The following is a 12,966-nucleotide window of genomic DNA, read 5'->3' on the forward strand; positions in this document are numbered from 1 at the left end:
ATCCCAGGAGAACGGTGAAAATCACCTCTCAACCCACAAACCCTCAGTCGAGGTCTTTAAGCTTTTCTTTATTTAATGCCCTTTGGAGAGGAAGGTGGTGACATTCAGAGCCGCCGTGGATTCGCAACACGAGTCACTGGATGGAAGAGAGGCGACGAGGACGCCGCCGTCTTACTTTCAAATCCCTTTTAAAGCATTAACGTTCTTGCCAGTTCTTTGGAAAAAAATCAAACCAAACCAGAAAAAGAGCCCGTGGCCATATCAGGAACACGCGGGGAGCCGACAACACGTGCGGCCGTCAACGGAAAACCACGTGCGGGAGAACGAGGGGAAAGTGGCATGAAAACACCGGCCGTAGGAAACGTCGGGCGCTTCGGGTGCCGAAGAACCCGGATGAAGAAAAGGAAAAGGAAAAGGTCGGGCGCCCCGGCCCTTTGAGCCCGGCCCTCGGGTTCTCACAGGATGGTCTGGATAGAAGAATAAAAGCTATTGCTGGATCCGGAGGAACCCGGGTAGCCGAAGCCGAGTAAGAGCAAACACATGCACTCACTTTGTATCACACTCCTATGGAGGAGGACCTGGAGATCCGGACGCCCTCCTTCCTCTCCGCCGCTGCGGCCGGCAGGAAGGAACATTCAGCGTCTGATCCTGCCAGGCTGTGCGTTCCCTCTGCACGCAGGAACGTCTGGAACGGGTCTGCAGTCGGATGGATCCAGGCACAAACAGGGTTCTTCGGAGGGGTTGGGGGGGTCAAGCGGGGGGGGGGGTTACACTCCAACAGCGTTCCCATTGACTTGAGCTGGGGGGGTCCGGGGCAGCAGAGAGCTGGCGGGAGGATGGGGGGCGCGGGGAGGTTCCACAGAGTTCCCCCTCACACTGATGTGCTCCCAGCCTCCCTGGAAATCCAACACACACACACACACACACACACACACACACACACACACACACACACACACACACACACCTCGGTGAAGAGCTCCGTGCAATTGGACAAAAATCAAACACACAGCAGACCTCGAGTCCAGGACAGCAAAGGGACCGAGCGGCTGGAGATCCTGGACTCACCCCTATGCCGTAGTCCCAGGCCTGACCCTTGGGCTGCAGGGGCCCCACCCCCACCCTGTGGCCGACGGCCCCGGGGGTCTCAGCAGGAAAGCCTGGGACTCCGTCTGCGATGATCCACACCTGACGGGGGAGAAACAGCGGCCTCGGTTTTCAGCGTCCCAAACGCGTGCGGATCTCGTCCGCGAGAAGAGTCCGGATCACGGCGAGGGTCTCCGCCCCCTCTCCTCCGTGATTGGCCCTCTAGTTAAACCCGTCCCGTCCCGTGCGAGAACACCGACCTGGTCCAGAGGTCCCACAGAGACCTTGGTGACGTTGTTTGAGATGAGCTCCCAGGCGGAGCCCTGTGGGTAGCTGGGTGTGAGACCCTGCCTGAACCACAGGTTATCTGCAGGAGGTCCAACATGGCCAGGGTCAGTAACACCAACCTCACCGTGACGTGGAGAACAGAGCTCACGTTCTGCCGCTCACTGTTTTCATCCACGGCGAAGACGGAGGTCCGGCCCACGGAGAGCTGCCTCAGGGTCTGACGGGACGGCGAGGGGATGTGATACCAGCACTCTCCTGCGGAGGGAGCACAGGCTGAGCGTGCCGGTCCGTGTCCCGGATGGCGCCGGCGGCGGCGCGGGCCGGCGTGATGGCCGGCGCACTGACCTGCGGGATTCTGCGGGGACACGGAGCCCCGGTAGAAGACGGCCCCGTCCCTGGCGATGGCCCACACCTGGTTGGCCCCGCCGATGGAGATGGACTTGAAGGGCTGGTCGGTGCCGACGTGGAGCCACGAGCTGCCCTGTGGGAGCACGCGCCCCGTTAGAGACGCCCCTCAGATGTTCACCCGCGGGACGGGAGGCTCTTCGGCGAGGGCCCAGGGTTCGGAAGCCGAAGTCGGGGCCGCGGGAGGCGGCGGGTTCTCACCGCGGGGCTCTGAGGACTGACTCCCAGCCGGCACAGCACGTCCCCCTTGTCGCTGACGGCCCAGAGGGGGACCTGCTCCGGCGGGCTCTGGGTCAGGCTGGGCATCAGGGAGATGTCACTCAGAGGGATGGGCGGGACCTCCTGCCACGGCGCTCGCAGAGAGATCTTGCACTTCCTGTGGACGAGGCACATCGTGGACCTTCCTCTCCCGCGGACCGAGTTCAGAGCAGAGCGTGCGGTTACCTGGTCCACCTCCGGCGCCGGACGAAGTCCTTCATGGTCTTGTGGCCGTGAAACGTTCTGCGTGTGCGAGACGGGAAAACCGAAGACGGCTTTAATTTCTTTAAAAATGCATTTGCGCTTCCTGGAAAACTCAGATGGATGGCGGAGGAGACGTACGCCGGGAAGTCTGCGGCGTACTGCCAGCCCTCCGCGTCAGCGCCGCCGGGGACGCCGTGGTCCACAGCCCACTCTGACACCTGACACACACATGGGGGGGACAGTCGCTGAGACTTTGCCGTGTGTGTGTGTGTGTGTGTGTGTGTGTGTGTGTGTGTGGCTGTAGTTACCCAGACCCACTGAGGCGTGGGCGGCTGCGTGCCGCCTTTGGTTCGCTCTGTCAGCCCGCTCTCATCGCTCCACATGGGCCGGTCCGTGGGGAGACCTCTGGAGGGAGAAGGTCAGAGATCATCTCTGGATCCAGAGCAAAGAAACTTAAGATCCAAGGCGGAGGCGTCTCTACTTGTCAGAGTATCCGGTCATCGGGTTCCACCTCTGGTTCTCGTACACGTGGACGCTCCTGACGTCGGTCTGCGGCGGCGGTCGGGCTGCATCTGTGAACACAGGGAGGTGTGTGTGTGTGTGTGTGTGTGTGTGTGTGTGTGTGTGTGTGTGTGTGTGTGTGTGTGTGACACAGTGAGGTGTCACTGGAGCTCCGTCCATCACCTGGGAGAGTGTCGTGGAGGCAGTTACCTGGCGGGGGGCTCCGGGCGGAGCGGCCGCCGAAGACCCAGGCGGTGCCGTCCCAGCCGAGGCCCCAGACCAGACCCAGGCTGTTGGACTCCACGCGGCGCAGGTGACCCGGGACCTGCCGCCAGAACCTGCGGCACATCGGGGTCAGGAGGTCAAATCGGAGATTAGCGTGTTAGCGTGTTAGCCGCAGGTCCGGCACGGAGATGTCATGAAGGTGCGGAGCGGCACAAATCCTCCCCGGCTCCCCTGGAGGTCCGGCTCACATGAGGTCGCAGGCCGGCGCGTGGGCCGGGGCCTCCAGGGAGAAGGACGGCTCGTGGACGAAGATGTCCCCTTTGGAGGTGGTGGACCACAGCGCCCGTCTGGACGGCGGCGCCAGGATCCCTCGGCATTCGCAGCACGTGTCGCTCAACAGCTGCATCTGAGGCCGGATGTTTGAGGAGAGAACAGGGTGAGAACATCTGCCGGCAGGTTCCGCCGGCGCCGCGGATCTTCTGCCCGTTCCTCACCCAGTCGTTCATGTCCTGCTCCGTTTGGGCCGCCAGGACCAGCGGCCAGCGCTCCCTGGTCCTCTGGCCCGTGTACACGGCGAAGGCGTGGTGGACGTCCCTGAGCACCGGAACCAGAGCCGTCACCTCCTTCATGGAGACCTGGAGGTTCTGAAGCGGAGAGCGGGCGAGACCACTGAGAACACACACCGCCGTCAGAGGCCACCTTCGGGGGGTGGGCCTTCAGGGGAAGCCCACCTTCTTCTCGTCGTACTGAGTGAAGTAGACGAAGAGGATGCTGTCCTTGGAGCCGTCGCAGCAGGTGGACTGTTCCAGGGCCACGCCGGCGTCCAGCCAGCGCTGCGGCCTCCAGTCCCTCCACCAGCGCAGGGCTCCTCTGCGCACCCACACCGACTGCAGGGGCACGACCCCACGTTTTGGGCAAGATCTGATAAACCCGTCGGGACGCCGGTCCACGGTTGCTATGGTAACTTACGCTGCTCCTCTCCAGGGGCTTCTTGCTGATCTCTCGATTCTCCTGCTGCTGCTGCTGCTGCCGCTCGCTCCAGGCTGCAGACTGGACCGGGGTCAGGGACAGGGAGCTGACCAGCGGGCCTGACACACACACACACACACACACACACACACACACACACACACACACACACACACACACACCCCCATCAGAGCTGAAGGTCTGCAGCCTTCTGGTGGAGCAGGTTTGGCCCTGCAGACCTTCTGCGCGCCTCCGTACCTGTAGAGCTGAGCCAGCTGATCTGCGAGCCTGCATCCACGTTGCAGGCCCCCCCTGAGATCCAGGTCCACACGGGTCCGTCCTCCTCCCCGACCCCCCCGGAGGTGTCCAGACCCAGGGTGCCGCCCGGAGGCGTCCCCGCCCCCCGGGCGCCGGGGGCCGCCTCCGCCCCCTCCAGGTCCACGTCCCTCCAGGGGGATCCGTGTCCCGAGGCCTCCGGGGACGCGGGGATCTGGGCCGGGGGGGGCTCCCCCTCGGGGTCGGACCCCGGGGAGGCCCGGCCGCGGTCCGAGACCAGGCTGTTGATGAAGCTGTCGCTGGCGGGGACGAGGGCCCGGGGGCCGTCCTCCGGGGGGGTGTCGGCCCCCCCCAGGGGGACCACGGACGGGTCGGCCGCCTCCAGGACCGGGCCGTCGTCCCCGCCGCCCTGCGTGTCGGGGGGGCCCCGCTTCGGCTCGGAGTCGCCGCCGCAGGGGGGCGGGGACGGGGCCGCCTCCGCAGGCAAGCCGGCGCCGCGGCCGCGGTCGTCTCTGAGGGAGGAGGCAGAACGTCAGGATCTGGGTCCGGGGGTCACCCGGAGACCGAACCCCCCGTCACACACACCTGCGCTCAGGTGCGTCCACGCCGGCGCCCCAGTGGGCCGACACCGGGATCCAGCCGCTCCCGCTGGGCTCCGACGCCGTCACGCCCATACGGAAGTACAGGCCGCGGTCCTCGCCCACCGCCCACACCTGCAACACACACACACACACACACACACACACACACACACACACACACGTGTGTGTGGAACCATGGAGACCTTAGTAGGACTTCATAGCAAAGCTGTTGAATTTGAGGTAAACGGAGAAACTTCTTCATCATGATGTTTGAGATGATTGAAGGAAATGTGGACGTTTGCAGCGAATGGGAGGCCTCGGCCGTGACCGGCCCCGAGCTGTGATTGGCTCCCTGGCGGCAGCGGCGGGCCTGGACAGACGTCTGAGCCGCGATCAGGCGGTGCATCATCGTGGAGCTGATGATTGCAGCCCCAGACATGAAATATGGCCGTCTTGGCCGGCTGCTAACGGGGGGAGGGGGTCTACAAGGCTGGCTGGAGGCTCTGGGACTTTGGCTGGAGCTGCTGCTATCTTGGTGCAGGAGGTGTGAGGAGCAGGAGGTGTGAGGAGCAGGGGGGGGGGCTCAGAGGGGGGGCTCTCAGACCCCCCAGGCCCCCCAGGCCCCCCCACCTGGCCCTGCTCTGGTGAAACCAGATCCAAAGAGGGGGCTGAGGTGGCCAGAGGCAGCGCTGGCAGTGGTCTGGTGTGAAGACCTCCAAAGGGTCAACCTGACTCACGGTGGGGGGGCCAGGAGGTCCATGTCCACGTGACCAGAAGATTCTTGGGTTTCTTTGTCTGCGGCCCGACGGCGCCTCCAGGAGACGCTTTTAGACAGAACTTCTTACAAACATCTCCCACCGTCTATCCTGGACGCAGTAGGAGAACATCAGGACCTCCTCAGAGGTGGTGGGCCCGGCGGAGCAGGTTAGCCCCGCCTCCTCCATGCAGGAGGTCCACAGTTGGACTTCCTCAGGAGCCCTTCTCCACGTTCTCTCCGAGTGTGTGAGGGTTCCTCGGGGCTCTCCGGGTTCCTCCCGCAGTCCAAACACATGCAGGAGGTCCGCAGGAGACCCTCCATTGCCCAGATGAACGGATGTTTGACTCTCCGTGTGTCCATGGGATCTACCAGGGTGGACCTCGGCTCTCACCCGCTGACAGCGCTGAAGATGAAGAATGAAGCTTCATCCACCACCAGATAACGTCTGTTCATCAGTCAGTCATTCCCATTTATTAAGCACACATATCTCAGGTGTTTCCTCCTCACGAACCTTCTGACACTCGGAAACACAGAGAGAGAAAAGAGGAGGAAGAAGAAGAAGGTTTCCAGAGAGGAGCAGAAGTCCAAACCTGGTCGTTGAGTCCAACGTCCACCATCATCATCTCCCCCCCGACGCTGAGCCATCCTGAGCCGCAGGGGTTGTGGGAGTTCACACCCCTCCTGAACCACACCTGGGGGTCACACACACACACACACACACACACACACACACACACACACACACACACACACACACACAGAGTCCAGATCTTCAGCACCAACAGAGTGCCGCTGACGTTCCCGGGACGTCTTCTCCACCTTCTCACCTTGTAGTCTTTGGTGACCACCCAGACCACGCTCACCCCGACGGCCACGTGCAGCGCCTCCACCTCCTTCCCCGGAGACTCCACCTCCTTCCACGAGGTGCCTGACGGGAGGAGGATTCAAGCTACAGACCCGGAGCGGCTTTCTGCACATCTCACAACATCTGGACTTGTCCTCCTGACAAACGTGGACTTTACAATTCAGACGAGGGACAAAGGAGGAGGAGGTGCAAAGGTCACCGGGGATGGATCGGGAGCTTAACGCGAGGGTGCTGACCGGTGGGGCTGTCCAGGCTCAGGCCCGTTCGGACCAGCAGGTTCCCGTCCCAGAGCAGAGCCCACAGAAGGTCCCTGGGGCCCGTGGACAGCTGGGCCACCTCCTGGGGCACCGACACCTCCTCCCAGCAGGAGCCCTCCGGGACCCGCGGCTGGATGCCCTCCCTGAACCACACCTGTGCAGAGAGGAGGGCCGTATGTATGTGTGTGTGTGTGTGTGTGTGTGTGTGTGCACTCAGTCACGTGTTGATGTTGGACACTGAGATGTGAGCTCCTGCTGCCCCCTAGTGGTTGATCTCTACAACTCCAGCCCCAATGAGCAGTTTCCATCCCATTTGAACCCAAACAGGCTCTAACACAGTGTTTCCCAACCGCCGTGCCGCGACACATCAGTGTGCCGTGGAAAAATGCCCACTTTCACCTGATTGGTCCGAAAATTTGGCGTCTGCCAAATGCAATGTAATGTAATGTAATGTAAAAATGATTTATCCAACGTAAATAATGTGTCTTCCTATGTCTATGTGGGCAGCGTGTCCATTCCATGGCAACGGGTGGTGAATGAACCTGTGCATCTGTGTATCAGAGTGATTAGTGACGCTTTGCGTGATACATTTTTAAAATTAAAAAAACACGTTATTTCCGGACTACTGAGCGCACCTCAATACAAGCCGCACCGGCTAGCCGGTCGCTATCTTTAGCTTCCTCCTGCGCACTAAAATCGTCAGTCGTCTTCTTCGGTTTCAGAGTCGAACGGACTCTGAATTTCCTGGTCATTTCATCGGTCCGATGTGACGAGGATAAATGTTTTAGCGGCGTGAAGCTCGTTAGCGTCCCCCTCCCGAAGTCCACATATTAGCCGCATCGTTGTTTACGTGAAAAAAGTCGCGGCTTATCGTCCGGAAATGACGGTAGTTGTATCTGCGTAAACGAACAGGCAGCGTTGTTGAAAACTACCAAGACGAGTGAGAAAGCAGTGAAAGCTGCTAGAAAGTTGTGTCAGAATATTCCGCTATGATTACAATACATTGTGTTTACATACATTCATTGTATTTACTTATTTTGATTGTAGTCCTTGTGTGACGTGGGGACGCTCACGTCAAGAGAGGGACTTGCAAAATCCCCTACGTCAAATGATAGAATCTCCAACCTCACATCATTATTTCACTATCAATTACAAAGACTGTTAAAATGTAACTGTGAGACCCCATCATGTAAGGTGAAGGAATGCGCTTCCCTGCTGTTCCAATGACACCCCCGGGGATAATCGACTAGAGCCAGGGGTCGGAGGAAGTCATTATCAGGACTTCTTCCGAACCACGACTTCGATCAAAGCACGGTTTCACACAACCCAGGCGCTCATATTCCAAGAGAGCGTAAACCAGGGGTCGGAGGATAAACTTCCTCCGACCGACAGCTCTGACCGAAGTGCAGTTTTACAAGGCCCGCACCCCAGATGGTCGCACTCCTAGAGAGCGTAAAACCGGGGGGGTCGGGAAAGTCATTGTCAGGACTTCCTCCGACCCTTTTGGCCAAAAGGTATAAAATGAGCCTGATCCTTTGGATCGGGGCCAGAACTTCTTCATCTACACATTCGACTGGACGCGTCTCAGCGGGTGTCTAGAGGAGCCGAACGATCCTCGCGGGGTGACGTTCATTCTGGCCCGGAATATCTCCTAAGTGTATTTTCCTGACTTTGAATAAACCATTCTTGCTTGATTAGTTCCTGGCCGTTGTGACGTTTTTCCCTGAATGATAATCTGAACACACCGGGACAACAAAGTCCGGTCCCGTGGCAGGAGCCACAAAAACGGACAGTTGCTGAACTCGTCTCTAAATCCAAACAGCAAAACATTAACGCTACCTGCCGGCTAAATCATTGGAGAAGAAATGCTCGGCTCTGGCGTTGATGAAGAAATAGCCAGTTCTCTAAAATAATACCATTTCCAGACATATTGATGACATGTCTTCACACATTGCAAAAAAGTGTTCTAGAAAAGGTGCAAATCAGTGGGAAATTTGCTTTGTAACTTGATGAATCTACAGATATTAGACATATTAGATTTGACGAAGTAGATTAAGACTGCGGTTTCATTCTAATTCGTTAAAAAATGTTTGTGACATATTTATTTGGTGCTGTGATTTTTCTAATGTAAAATATGAGCCGTGGCTCAAAAAAGGTTGGGAAACACTGATCTAACAAATGTGTGTTGTAAAACTCAAATGAGACTCTTTACTGTGTGTGTGTGTGTGTGTGTGTGTGTGTGTGTGTGTGTGTGTGTGTGTGTGTGTGTGTGTGCGTGTGTGTGCACCCACCTGTCCCTGCTGGCTCACGCCCCACAGGTAGGGGTAGCGTCCGGACTCGTCGCTCAGCTCCCAGCCTCCACAGCTCAGGTCGCAGAGCGGCAGCGGCGGCCGTCCGGGCCGATCCACAGGGATCTGCAGACGCACAGACACCGTGTGTGTGTGTGTGTGTGTGTGTGTGTGTGTGTGTGTGTGTGTGTGTGTGTGTGTGTGTGACACACAGACCTTGGCCCAGGTTCCCTGCGCCGTGTAGCGCCTGTAGCGGATCCAGCGGCGCCGGCGGACACACGAGTTCCACTTCTTGTCCGGAGAGAAGTTGGCCGGGAAGTCCACGGCGTACTCCCAGCCCTGAGGGAACCACAAACATCTGGCTGAGAACCACAGAAACATCTGGAGGTGGAAGGCAGCGGACGTGCAGGCGTGACTCTCCGTGGTCCCGGGACTCGGAGCGGCGGGAACCCGAAGAGCCGCTGGAAATCTTTGTTACATCTTCCTCATTCATTCATTGGACATTCAGGAGAGCTCAGTGAAGGTGCGTCCCTGGACATCCTCGGGTGTGTGATGACCTCACAGAGGTTTGTGATAGGACGTCTCTTGGTCCGGTCGTGCAGAGATGCAGAAGGATCCGGAGGGATGGGCTGATGACCCAGCTGTGATTCTGGGCCAGCAGGTCAGCCCGGTCCATGGAGACCCTTCATTTCTGGGGCAAACATCTGGCAGCCTGCACCTCCTCTTCCATCACCCAGGTGATCATCTGATGCCGTGATTCCTCCTCCATGAGGACGAGAGCGTGGACGCTCGAGCTCCTCACAGACCTGGCAGCCACTGTTTGCAGAGCTTCGGGGTTGGGACACACACACACTCCCCCAGGTTGTGGATGGATGGAGGCCCCACGCCTCTAGATGCACCTCAGGAGGTCCTGGAGCTTCTGAGCTTCTTGAGGGGGGATTTCTGGCCTCAGAACCACATTCCAGCCACAGAGAAAGTTCTCCAGGATGCTTCCTGAGCTGATGGTGCATCTTACATGTACAGGAGTGTGTGTGTGTGTGTGTGTGTGTGTGTGTGTGTGTGTGCTCACCCCGGTCTGGCTGGGCTCCCCCCCGCAGCTCTGGTCCACGTACCAGTCCCCCTCCCACTCCCAGCTGCGGGACGGGAGCTGGAAACCGTGCAGCGGCTGCGGGTTCATGCCGGTCACGTCGCTCCAGGGCCAGCGGTCGGTGGGCAGCAGCGCGTCGGTGAAGCCGTCCACGGGGTTCCACCTCTGAGGAGAAGCACAGCAGAGCACCCGCGGTCACACCTCCGGCTCCGGCTCCGGGTCCGGCTCGGGCTCGGCCGCCCCACCTGGTTCTCGTAGGTCTCCTCTCGGTAGCGGACGGGGGTCTGGTGGGGCGTGATGTTGAGGTACACGTGGTGGTCGCAGCCGACGCCCCAGCAGCGGCCTTTCCCCGCCGCCACCCGCTTCAGCTCCAGCAGCGTGTCGTCGGCCCGCTCCCAGCGCCGGCCGGCGGTGGACAGGCTGAAGACCCGGCCGTACACGTCCACGGCCCACAGCGGCGTGGCGGTCATGGCGGACGCTGAGAAGAAGGGGATGCGGCGGCGTCAGTCTCTGCGACCCCAAACACCTCTGCCTCCAGACGTCTAAAGAAGGCCGTTCACGGGGAACGCGGTGCACGTCAGGAGACACCAGCTGAGGAACAACTTTTTAAAGACACTTCTTTGTACGCTGAAGATGAAATATCGACTCAAACATCTGCCCATGGCCGTCGGCCTTCCAGACCCTCACTTATTTCTTTCATAGTTTGCAGATTCACCCTTTCCTGCCTGATTCCCACGGCTGAGAGCACAGAGACAGGAAGCTGCGGGAGATGGAAACACACACACACACACACACAGGCGTGATGAAACGTGGTGTTTCAGAGCAGGTCGGAGATGCAGGCTGAGAGGAACCCAAGAAGGTCCCGAGCCGGGAGGCAGATGTTCTTAGCTTGAACCTGAAATCCAAGGAGTGAGTAAAAGGAGACCCGGCGTGACCTCGGGATTCACAGCGACGGAAGAAGCCCTGAGAACCCGCGGAGCAGCGACCGCAACGGGTCTGCGTCCCTCCGTGAGAACCGCTCTTCGGTTCTCATTCCTTCACTGCACCTGGCGGAGACGGACCGGAAGTATTACTTTGAAAGGTCAGTCCGGAAGCGCCGCTTCGCGCCGTCCAGCTTGACGTCCAGCTTTATCCGCTCCTCTAATCCTCCGGCGGACCGCACCGGCGGCCCAGGCCTCTCCGGACCGCCGCGTCCTCACGCCGGGCGAGGACGACGAGTTCTCGGGGAAAGTCAACGTAAAGCGGAACCGAGCGGCGGGTCTACCTGAGCCCCGGTCCGGGTCCGGGTCCGATGGTCGTCAGACGGGAAGCGTCAGGGCCACAGGTGCGCCAGCCGGTCCCCGCAGCCTCCGAGGCCCATGATCGGACGGACCCTGCCGGGAGGGGAAGGGGGGGTCAGCGGACGGGCAGCGGATGGGCCAAGTCCTCCGTGAGCCGGGACCGGACGCGGCGGCCCGCACGGCCCGCTGGACCGCTGACACTCGGCCGGCCTCACCTGCGACACCCGGGGCGGCGGACGGGCTCCTCCGCGGCGGCTGCGGCTCCGGGCGGCGGGACGCGGCCTCAACCTCCGGCCGCAGCGGGAAATGGAGGGAGCGGGCCTCGGATTGGTCCGCAGCCGGCGGGAGGGGGCGGGATCCCGCGCTCCCATTGGCCGGCCGCCGGACGGGCTCGGCAGACGCCGCAGAGAGACGCGCAGCTTTCAATTATTCAGCCGCCGGAGGATCGATCTCTCGGCCCGGTGACACCCGGTGCCGCCCGGTGTCACCTTCCGCGCTCCTGCGCCGAGCGGCTCACCTGGAACCGAGCAGCGCTGCCGCTGCAGCACCCTGGACAGCGCCACACATACACACACACACACACACACACACACACACACACATACACACACGCACCTGATCCGCCTGCAGTAGGTCAGATGCCTGAGCCGCGCTAAATAAATGATCATGGGTGTGTTTGGATCCCAGACACGCTACGTTTGGAGCATCAGTGTGTGTTTGACCCCCCCACACACACACACATGTTTGTTTGATTGTTTCTATGTTTTGGTTGTTTATGCTTCAATTCAATCAACGGTTAAAAAAACGTCACTTCTGGTCATGTGACATGGATGGAATAGTTCGATTTTATTCTCGGGGGTCGGGGTTGGCACAAAACCCTGGATTTAGTTATTCGAAAAGGTTCGAAAGTGACACATGTGCTTTTATTTCACATTTGTGAATTAGATACTTTATTCGAGAAATCGATACTCTCATGAGTAGCGTTTAAGTATCGATACTTCCATCACAACAGAGGAGCGAACCGGAAACTCGAGCCGCCGGAAAGCAGGTGCTCGCGAATAGCTAGTCTGAGCTACTGCTACTTATTAAGTAGCAATACTTAAGTAGTACTACAAGACTTGAGTAGTACTTAAGTTAGCATCACAACCCGAGAGGAGCCGAACGGTGCGTGTGGAAGAAAGTGAGCCGTGTCCCCATCACCCTCACTCGTTTGGAATAACTGAGCAGCAGAACAGGACAGTTCCGAAGCCGTTCGCAGTGTTTGCAGTAAAAGTCTTTCACCGGAGCAGAGCTCCGTTCAATTTGATAAACTCGATGAAGCATTTGAAAAAGCACGCGGAGCAACGCGAAGGGTAAACCGAGCTAAAGCCAAAGCCAATGGGGAAGCGGCTAAACCCAAGCAGCTAACTCTGGAGGCTGATCTTGGCCACGCAGGATAATTGATTACTCTGACGAAACGGCTCGGCTTTGTTTCTTTTCATCTCGGTGCATCGCTAGGCTCTTGAACTGTCAAGCACATAATCTGAATTAATAACTTTAATGTAGGGCTACTTGAATTGTGCTCGCCGACTTTGAACCGCCGCACAGAATCGGATCGGTATCGACAGAAATCAGGATCAGGACATCTTCAGAAAGGGTT

General features: G+C 59.2%; 1 protein-coding gene across 2 annotated transcripts; it reads right to left on the reverse strand.

Moving 5' to 3' along the window:
* Nucleotides 1-47: 47 nt before the first annotated feature.
* On the reverse strand, nucleotides 48-12,020 carry tecpr1b (tectonin beta-propeller repeat containing 1b). 2 transcript variants are annotated; one of them, XR_015108960.1, is made up of 27 exons: nucleotides 11,543-12,020; nucleotides 11,312-11,420; nucleotides 10,293-10,525; nucleotides 10,030-10,212; nucleotides 9,177-9,299; nucleotides 8,964-9,086; nucleotides 6,652-6,826; nucleotides 6,378-6,478; nucleotides 6,141-6,242; nucleotides 4,798-4,925; nucleotides 4,195-4,724; nucleotides 3,937-4,055; nucleotides 3,699-3,854; nucleotides 3,462-3,611; nucleotides 3,216-3,373; nucleotides 2,953-3,080; nucleotides 2,723-2,813; nucleotides 2,550-2,646; nucleotides 2,380-2,459; nucleotides 2,224-2,280; nucleotides 1,981-2,155; nucleotides 1,720-1,855; nucleotides 1,537-1,629; nucleotides 1,347-1,453; nucleotides 1,069-1,188; nucleotides 551-896; nucleotides 48-467 (listed from the first exon to the last, which is right to left on the reverse strand). XR_015108960.1 is itself a non-coding variant. In XM_086176041.1 (26 exons), the coding sequence occupies exons 3-26, from the start codon at nucleotides 10,515-10,517 to the stop codon at nucleotides 768-770; spliced, it is 3,486 nt and encodes a 1,161-aa protein (XP_086032167.1). In that variant the 5' UTR covers nucleotides 10,518-10,525; nucleotides 11,312-11,420; nucleotides 11,543-12,020; the 3' UTR covers nucleotides 48-767. The 2 variants fall into 2 exon arrangements, 1 of the variants encoding a protein (XP_086032167.1); XM_086176041.1 differs by having other exon boundaries at nucleotides 48-896.
* Nucleotides 12,021-12,966: the final 946 nt, after the last annotated feature.

Source organism: Fistularia commersonii, chromosome 28 (genome assembly GCF_037954325.1).
Source record: "Fistularia commersonii isolate RoL2024-O1a breed Wild chromosome 28, RoL_Fcom_v1.0, whole genome shotgun sequence".
Lineage (NCBI taxonomy): Eukaryota > Metazoa > Chordata > Actinopteri > Syngnathiformes > Fistulariidae > Fistularia > Fistularia commersonii.